At 41.6% G+C, this 10,372-nt stretch overlaps 1 protein-coding gene across 1 annotated transcript; it reads right to left on the reverse strand.

Annotated features, from left to right (window-relative positions):
• Positions 1-790: 790 nt before the first annotated feature.
• On the reverse strand, positions 791-9,841 carry LOC310820739 (uncharacterized protein). Its single transcript, XM_083692515.1, has 7 exons — positions 9,704-9,841; positions 8,432-8,634; positions 8,190-8,282; positions 6,487-6,582; positions 6,291-6,401; positions 5,557-5,686; positions 791-3,614 (listed from the first exon to the last, which is right to left on the reverse strand). Exons 1-7 carry the CDS (start codon positions 9,726-9,728, stop codon positions 1,879-1,881), a joined length of 2,394 nt encoding a protein of 797 aa, XP_083548641.1. The 5' UTR covers positions 9,729-9,841; the 3' UTR covers positions 791-1,878.
• Between the last annotated feature and the right edge of the window lie 531 nt (positions 9,842-10,372).

Here is a 10,372-nt window from a genome sequence, read left to right on the forward strand (position 1 = left end):
TCTATGGTGGACAAGTGTGTCCTGTGCCCATACCCATATTTTGTGGAGGTGTTGTATGACTTCAGGCTCAGAGATGTCAGCCTGCCAGGGGCGTCATGCCTGATGCTGTACTTTGTTCTGTGTGCTCTGCAGGAATAAGAGATTGATAAAGCAGCTCCAGGGTTGCCAAACAGTGCGAGCTGGACTTTCAGCTGAGGGGGGTGTGGGGGGATGCAGGGGTGCAGGCAGGGCCCTGTGAAGCCCACAGATCGGAATTCTCCCGGTGCTCCAGATGGGCAGCCTGCTACAGGCTGGGGGAAACGTCATGCTCTTAATGCTGGCCAAGTGCAGGCAGAACAGTCCTGGACTGTTCAGTATGGTCTGTATTTGCCCCTCACCTAATTGAAGAAGGGCCAAATATGTATTAACCAGTCAACTGAAATCTTACACCAAGGTGGTACAATATGCTGAATTTGATTTAATTATTTTAAACTAATTATACTGCAAGGTACATTCTAACATAAATCTAAGTACAAAAGGTAATGCACTTTGAGAAATTACTGAATACAGTACTTGTATGCTTGAATACTTGTCAAGTATGGTTTCTCCCGGGCCTGTTTGACCAATAAACATCATCTATTCTCAGCAAATCCACCATCTGACATGTCTTCATTATTGATCACTTCAAGCCTTCAATATCACAACTTCAAGACAGCTTGAAAAATGTGTTGGGATTTTCAAAATGTAAGCTTTGTAAAACACAGAACATACATTTCACATTGTTTATTCAATATACAGTATCACTGTGCAAAGAACATTCAAAAGACAGGAAAATTACAACTTAGACTGGAGTGGGCCTTTAAAGGTGCAATATGTAGCTTTTCCCTCTTGAAAATGTCACTAAATAACCATGCTGAATCATTACTTATAATAATATTAATTAATATTTAATATTCATGTTCCACAGCCCTGATTGACTGACAATACGGTCCCTGCCTCAGCCGTTCACAAGAACCAAAACAAGCCCCACATGAAATTATGGTAACTAGCCAACACAAAGGTGCAAAGCCAGCCAGAAAAGTTTAGCCATGTATGAACTTGAAAGGGAAGACCTTGAAAATGTAGAACCACTGGAACAGATATAGCCCTGCATGTATACCATTGGCAATTTGTGAAAATTAGTGGGCTTGCTTCAGCAGTATTTCCCAATATTCAACTACACATTACTTTACATCTTCAAATTACTTTTTGAAAGAGCCTTTGAAAGTAAACCTTTAATATTCAGTAGATCAGTAGCTGCATACAGTATACAGTGTATACTGTATATCAGTGTATACGGGTAATTTGTAGAAAGGCCTGAATTCATATTGATATTTTTTTTATTTTAATTTCCTTCTAAAAACATTAACTACTTGTGAATAATGGCTCAAAATAATTGTATTTGATATTTTAATACTTTATTTGACAATATATGGTTTTCATTTGAATAACGATTTTGCTTCCATTAATTTAAGTTTGTCTCAGTTTAAAGTTAAGCATAAACGGCATGTTACCATCAGTGAACATTCTCAGGATGTGCAACAGGTGAATAGCTATCAATCCAAAGCATGTCATTAAGAATGCAAAATCAATCAAAGGCCTATTGTTACTTTCATTGACTACAATCTAACACGGTTGCAATCTCTTGCTGCACAATAAAGCAAGCGCATCCTACCAACTGTCAGTCAAATCATGGAATCTTTGATGCACATCCAAAATGGTCAAGCAAATAAACAGGAGGAATCTAATTTAAGCCAATGACATTGCATTGTGACCAAAAATAAAGTAAAAAAGAATCAGCATTCAAGTCATGGCATGTGGCGGCCATGGCAAAGTCTGAGCAGATTTTAAGAGTCCACATCAGTAATCAGGCATCCTTTTAGAGGAATGCCTCCTGCGCTGGCTGGTGTGACTGTACCTCCTTGTGCGCTCAGCCCGCTCCCCTGAGTGCAACTCCTCGTGCTTCTTCAGGAGGCTTATGTACCTGAAGCCTTTCCCACATGTGGCACAGTGGCAGCGCTTCACCCCCGTGTGAGTGGTCTTGTGTTCCCTCAGGTGCGAGGACAGCTTGTAAGTCTTCCCGCACTCATTGCAGCGGTAAGGGCGCTCATTTGAGTGTAGCTTTGTATGCACCCTCAGAGTGTTAAGGGTGCCAAAGGCTTTGTCACATATGGTGCATCTGTGTGGCCTCTCGCTGGAGTGCGTGCGAATGTGGACCTTCAGATTGCCATTGCCAGGGAACACCTTCTGGCAGATGGGGCAGGGGAGCTGGGGCTTGGGGCCGTGGTCACGCTGGTGTTTTTTAAGATCAAACAAGTAGACAAAGGTTCGTCCACACTGGGCGCACAGAAACTGGCGGTCCCCGATATGGTATCCCATGTGGCGCTTCAGCAGGCTAGGGCAGAAGAAGCTCTTTCCACACTGATCACAGACATGCGGGCGCTCCAAGGTGTGCCAGCGCAGGTGATTTGACAGCTTGAATGGCGTTGGGAATATTTTCTCGCAATAGGTGCAGGGAAAGGTCTTATCGCTCGTGTGACACTCCATATGTATTTTGTGGTAGGACGCTTGAGTGAACCCCTTTTTGCAGATGGTGCATTTGTATGGTTTTTCGCCTGTATGGACACGCATGTGCTTCTGCAGGTCAGCTTTCTTGAGGAAACTCTTGTCGCACTCATCACACTTAAATGGGCGCTCTGTGGTGTGAATTTTCTGGTGGGTCGTCAGGAGCCCTGATGTCCTGAAGGCCCTGGCGCAATGTGTGCACTTGAAAGGTCTCTCTCCAGTGTGAATGCGCTGGTGATCCTCTAGCTGAGACTGATATAAGAACTTCTTCCCACACTCAGGGCAGATGTGGGTTGCTTCTGGGGTTTTCTTTTTTTTGGGTTTCACTTTTCGTTTCTGGGGCCCCATTTTCTTTCGGGTGATGGCCTTCTCCATCGGATCGGCATCTGTTTCTTGAGCCCCAATCACCACACTGCTTCCCAGACAGATGTCACCCAATCCCATCTCCTTATCTATGTCACGATTTTGCGGAAGGGGAGGCAAGGCGGGAAGTGAAATGGTGTTACTGGCAATCTGAGACACCCACTGGTGCAAACTCGTTAGCCCAAGTCGCGGGTTCTCCCGGAGGTTCCCATTGGCGGTGGCATTGGAAGAGATGACAATTTGTAATGGGGAAGGTTTCGGGATGGTCCCAGTCATCAGTGTTATAAGCTGTTGTTGCTTCCCTATAGGGAAGGGCAGCATACTCCCCCCTTTTGATGTCACTTCATACTCTGGCTTTTTCTTCTGCAGTGCATCCTCGTGACTGGCACTCATTTGGTTTATCGTCACAGATACGTCCTTCTGCTTTTGGGTAACTCCTCTGTCATCGCCAGTGTTCCCCTCTACTCTCTCCGCTCCATTGTAGTCCAAGTCGTCCGACATCTCTCCTAGATCCAAGTCACTGAAGGAGGCGGGGCTCATGAGGTTTTGGGCGGTTTCAAATGACACAGGTGGGTCGTCGAACTCCGGCTGATTGGGTGGCTCTTTAGGGGTAAGACGGAAGGAAAGCGAGGACAGCACGCAGTCACCCACGGAGGATGTGATAGCCACTGAGAAAGAGAGAAGAGAGGGAGATTAGGGACATGGCACATAATACAAATGGCAATAGAAAATACAAATGTATTACTGTACATTACAGATATTCTGATACATTGTTTGAAATGCATTTTAACACAATTTTACCCTGAACTTATCCACAGGAGCACACACGGGCCACTCCTGTCCAGTCAAAGTTCTACTTTTCACTCGTCTCGGCTACAACACCATTTTCTAGATTTCTCAAAATATCAGGGCAGGTCAGCCAGTGGTCTCTTTCTGTCTTTCACAACCTTTTTCTAGCTTCATATTTTTTCAAATCATTCTGGAAATGTCAAAAACACCATGCAGACAACCCATTCCAACTCATGTTATGATGGTTAAGGGTAACACCAGGAAAATGTGTGTAGAAAAAGTGGAACAAACCTTTAACATTGCACTACCTGTAAATACTGTTCATTGCACTTTCTGCTATTTTGCACTTCTGGTTAGACGCTAACTGCATTTCGTTGTCTCTGTACTTGTACTCTGCGCAATGACAATAAAGTTGAATCTAATCTAATCTAATCTAATCTAACATACAGATAGGCCTTAGCAGTAACATTGTTAATTAAGACAAGTTAGCTAGTTCTTGTGGCAGCTATACATACCCCCTCAACCATGTTTCACAGATGAGGTAGTATGCTGTAAATCCATTTTTCTCCAAACTTTCTTCTTACTATCACTCTGGTACATGATATATTCGTCTTATCTGTCCACAAGACTGATTTCCAGATGTCTGCAGGCTTTTTAGCAAACTAACCCAACCATCCTTTTGTGTAGACCTGAGAAAGGCACCATTCTGGATCTGAAACAGTTGAAGTTGATGTTTTACACATAGTTGTAGCTTTTAGAGTGGTTTTGGGAACCAGTGGGGGGACTGGGGAGATGTATGATCGTGTTATTTGCATTGGAGATTTTTCTGTTTTGTATATATATATAATATATATACATAATAATAATAATAATACAGTTTATGTGGAGCCTTAAATGGTGTAGACTTCTCGGAAGGTATAGACTTTTATCTCATATGGTTTTACGAGGTGGAGCCTTAATTAGTTAGGGTGTCTCAAGCTGCTTTGAATTCATAAGGCCTGTATTGTTTACTGTCTGAATGTGTTTATGCTGGCTGTGTTCGTATGTTGTTTCTTTGATTGTTCTGTCACATACTGAAGTGCCTTGTCCCATTCAGCTGGGACTCTTGTATGTAGGTGTTAACCAATTGGATTGATTGCAGAGTGAACAGTTTCAATTGATTGCTGACTAATTATTAATTCTCCCATCGTTATTAGTTTTGCCCTAGTTTTAGTAAGAACCAACATTCTCTCATTTGCCCAGTTCACATGACCCTACTGACTCTGGCGAGCAAAGGTTCAGGTGCTGTTGGACAACATTTAGGGAACCCTTTTACAGATATAACGGTACACAGCAACACTGTGTAGACACTTTTTTGGAGTGTTACAGAGTCAATAGATAAATAAATGTTTTTTAAAGCAATTGTTAACTATCTAGACACAAGACATTTAGTAAACAAATATAATTATTACGGTTATGATATGTATTCCCCTAAGAATCTGAGGGACCACAAGTTTCTTATCAAACACCTTGGATGGTCTGTCACAGAGTTTGATAAGAGAATGAAAGAAAGCTGCCAAGGGGGGCTGGGGTAAAATGTCAGGGAAGAGATAAAACAAAGTAAGCAAGCATGCAATAATGTTAATGACGGGGGAATATGAAGAATAGACAATAAAAGTAAACGTTTCACTGTAAGCTGCCACCCTGCAAGAAAAGTGTTGTCCAACCTTTCACATTTATAAGGGGAATAGAGGCTCTACTGACTGTTATTATACTTCAAACATCATCAATATTTCAGCATTAAATGTTTTATTTTGACTGGAGGGGGTCTTTAATACCTACCACTTTTGTTCAAGCGTCCCTTAAGTTGCTGGTGCTGGTGCTGAAGGAGGATCTTGAGCTGATCAGCGTCAGAAATTGTCTGTCCACACGCCTCCAGGACTGAGGGGGCAGCAGTGATCATAGCTCCGATCTGAGAAGAGGACACAGAGCAGAAAGTCATCTTTTCAATAATTAGCCACACAATTTTTTCAAATTGGCAGGACAGGAATTTAAAAGCCAAAGGAAGTGGTGAACTTAAAACAGATTTGTGATTTTAGTGTTGGTTTACCCTAAATATTAAATTCTTGCACTAAAGTGTGGATTTTGGCACAAGGGTGGATGTATTTTGACCTTACAACCTCTGGTCAATGTCTTTCAACTCAAAAAGCAACACTTGTATTTACACATTTGTATTTACCTCATATTCATTATCTCCAGCAACATACCAATAACTACATATATGAAAACTACATGAACTACGTTCTGTAGTCAAAAACATAAGACAAAAGGTTATTACCCTGAATATGAAATTACCCTGTATGTTGTTGTTGGGGTAAAACAAATATATTTCTTTTTACCCCTTGACATCATAGGGGGTAATTTCCCTAGGATATTTGCTCTTATCTTTTGACTACAGAATATGGTGATGTGTCCCTTTAAGTTACGGAGGCAACCTTTGTTTAAACATGTAGTCTAGTAATGAGATAAATATAGTCAGTGCATTGCAATTTATGGCCTTGGTGTCAATTCCATACCTGGGAAAGATCTGGCATCGGCAACAATTGTTCCAGTCTGAAGACCAAGCCTCCAACAAGTGCCTGCAGTGCTGCATCATACTTTGGGCCATACTGTACAGGAAACACCTCCTAAAAAGAGAGGAACAGTGGAACAGTCTGTAACACAACAAAATGGAAAGGCTTAGAGGAGAGAGGGAGAGATAGTGTGCCAAACCTGGAAGAAGTGCTTCCTCTCATTAGGGTTTCTCAGCAGGGTTTGGACCAGTGCCACAAAGTTAGCCTGTGACTCCTCCACTTCTGGATCTTGCTTCTATAACACAGCATGTGAATCAACAGGGGTGTTAACAAATAAACAAGGCTCTAAATAGTAACTGAAATGTCTAACAGTGGTATAAAGGCCTACTATACTATCTGTAGTGCTGTTTACTCAAACCAGTTTTTGGGGGTGCTCCTACATTTTCAGATTTGGAAGGCACTGGTGCTCGCTACTACGCAAAAAAAGTACATTTCTAGCCCTGCAAGTACAGCCACTTTGGTTACCAGAAAGAAAACTGCCAGTCAGAGAGAGAGGTGCTGCCTTTAGGGTTTTTAGGAGGCATATTCAGTCTGAAAACAATTAGTCCTCAAAAGGAGGCAGATAGGTGTAAAAAAAAGAAAAATAACATATATAGCAGGGCTCCAAAGTGCGACCATTTCACTCTGCTGTGCGAGTAAAACAAGTTTTGGTCGCACCAGGTGCGAGCTGCAAAAACTCTCTGAGAGTTCTCATTAGCCTACATAATGTTTTTATAACACAACATGTTCAATACAGCTCTCTTGTTGTCATTTCATTCTAATAGCAACCTTATAGCCTATGACTGATGCTACGTGTAAAATTATACATTCAACTGTTTACTAGGCCTCAGCCAAAACATTGTTCCACATTTCCTTGACAAGTCACATTTAGAATTGCTGCGCATGCAAAACTATTCTCAGGTAGTTTTCTGTAGTTTTCCTGCAGAAGGGAAAACCATAGGCCAACAAGAAAACACTATGATCTGCCAATAAATGATTTGCTACATTGATGTTGGGAAAGGAAAACGACAGGATGACCAATCTCGAATTGCAAGTTAGGCTATCCGCCTCAAACTGTGCACACCTAGTGTCAAAGTGAAACACATCTGTCCAATCTTTGAAAGCCGAGGGATACAATTATTAGGCCTAAATTATGATACCAAATAGATATTTAAAAACTCTGTGATATGGAATAAAGTGCTGCCATTCACAAGCAGGTGTTAATTTTGGACCCTGCAAATTATGTGGATCTTGCATGCACATTATGTATACAGAGTGGAGGCCTTCACCAAAGCAGCACAAAATGTCCAGTAAGAAAACATATTTCGCTTTTCTCTCTGTGGTGCCTTATACTTTGTATACACTCTTTAATTCTGTTTGTGGATAGTTGTTTAAAAACCTAATTTAACATGTTCTCTCCATTCGATATCCATATGATTTGTCTTGGCCTATAATGTCAGTGTTATGCATGCTGTCTGGAAGTGCCTTCTCCCACATGAGACTGCGATGTCATGATCAAACATTATATTCCAGCCGGCTTCTGAGTGAGCGCTTCGATTGGTTCTCACATGCTTTGTATTTGCATTTGGGCAAGGCATCACGTTTCGCTCCAAAGAAAGGAGCAAAGAACGAGATGCCTTTGCCAGTGCTTAAAACAAACATACCTCATGGTTCATTCAACTCAAAATGATACAAGATAAACAATACAGTGGGTACACCAACCAGCGTAGGGCACAGCTCCTTCATCCTCTACTCACCTTGCTGACAACATCAAAGGACTTCCCTAGACTCTGAAGACATGTACGGACTTCAAGTCACGCTTTAGGCTAGGGCAGTGAACAGAGTTGAGTTAAAGATGCTTACCCCCAAGGATGTACAAATGTTCATGTTGTCCAAGAGACGTTGGATGGCCTGAGGGTTGGGTGGGTTGTCTTTGCGAAACAACTCCAAGATCATCTACGTAATGAAAACAGAGGATATATAAGACATATTTTTAGAGGATATCTGAACATTTTCTCCTCCCTTGTTATGCATCTGAGGTCCACTGGCATCAGTATTTTGTCATTCTACTATGTGCTATCAGGAAGGTAAATCACTAGCCTTACCCTTGCTCTAAGGCCTAAGATGAGTTGAGCGCTCTGTTTCAAACTCAGCAGCTCTGGAACGGTCTCCATCACCAAAGTCACAAATTCTTCAACCTTTCCGTAATGCATCACATTTCGTTGTATCACCACTTGCCACACAAATGAATACATCAGTCGCAGGGGAGAGACCAAGAGGCGCAAGGAGGGAAGAGGAAGTGGGGGACCTATGGCAATATGAGCAACAGAGAGAATATTAGTGACATAGTTAGATTTGAGTTAGCCAGATAGCAGCATCATCCTCTATGCAGTCCTATGGACAGATAGTCTAAGACTTTGCCATATATCGAAATAAAAATGACCCCACCAAGACAAAGTTTGCAATAACAATCTTTCTTTTACTGACTGAGGGTTCGTCGGGTGGTTATCCACTTTACGGGTATCAAGCTTGCCAAATGCCTCTTGCCTCTTGCAAAGTCATTGAATAGCAAGTAAATGGAGTTGGCGAGCTAACTTCGACCAAATCCTGAGTTGGATCTCGAGTTAGCTCGCTAACTCCCTTAGCTCGATTGGTAGTACAGTATACCCATCCAGTACTAGTTGAAAAGTGCTTTATTCGTTTTTTACAAGCCACATGCCCATCAAAGAAGGCACCACACGACGAACGACCAGTCAGTGATTATTTTTTTTATTTTTTTATATAAATCACAAACTGTCTTGGCGGGGTCATTTTTATTTCGATCTCTAGGCAAAGCCTCCGACTCCATCTGTCCATAGGACTGCATACAGGACGCTAACCGGCTAGATTTAAGTAGCCTAACTAACCAGTACACGTGTCTGTGTGTTGAATTAGCTACGCCTCTTGCTCCAGTGTGTTTCAATGCACATCTGGGCTGAGAACTTTTATTCAGAAAGGCTATGAGACTGGGACGGACAGTTTTTTAGCAGGTCTGATGGAACTCGAGGTAACTAGCATTGACCGGCTAGCTAAACAGTTACCTTTAAATGAAATAACGTTGTCGTTAGGTGACTAACTGGACAGCATGTTTAATAACCGATTCTATAGTGACTCTAAACACATTTCAACAAGCAAGCAACCCGTGATAAAAAAAACATACATTAATTGAAAGCTATTGATAACGTTATCTTATTGACACAGCTACTAGCTAACTTAGCCCCACAATGAGAATGTAAGCTCAATGTAATGCGAGTCACAGATGGTGCTAGGAGCTAACTATGTGGGTATGCAAGCAATAACATATGACTGTTTTTAGTGCTAGCTAGCTAACTACCTACCTGTGAGCTTGACTCGTTTGTCCATGTTACAATCGTAGCTTTATTTATATGTTATGGAAATAGAATGGTAGTTATCTAGCTATCAACAATGCACTGAGGGGGGGGAAACGAGTTAACGGTAGCATAGAGATGTTTGACGTTAGCCAGCTAAAGCTAGCTTCGGAGGAGGATTTGTGAAAATGGCGGCGGGCTTTGGAAGATCTGTGTTCCGTTGAACTCCGCCCACCTACTACCTTTGAATGTAAACGAAGAAGAGTAGTAGGTTTCATCCTCTTTGATGTAAATGAGGATTTCTTTCCCACGTTAAACTGCATTTAGCATTTAAACATAGTAAATAACAAACAATCCGCTAATTATCGTAACAAATATATATTCAATCATCACCATATAATATTTGGTATAGTATTGTCCCAGAAGGGTTTGTAATTGTTCTAACATCCTAATTACTCTGATGAAATACAGTAGTATTGTCCCAAAATAATGGACTGTACACATTTTCTTTCTCCACTGTTTTAACTCATCTCTGGTACCAGTCTAATCGGCAACACTTCTAGAATATAATTTAGCATCTAGAAATAGTAAAAAGGGATCAAGGGACCACAAAAACTATGCTAATCTTTGGAAGCAAACTATAAAACTTCCGGTTAAGTTATAAAAGTGCTCGTAATT

The sequence above is a fragment of the Argentina silus genome (assembly GCF_951799395.1).
Source record: "Argentina silus genome assembly, chromosome: 20".
NCBI lineage: Eukaryota > Metazoa > Chordata > Actinopteri > Argentiniformes > Argentinidae > Argentina > Argentina silus.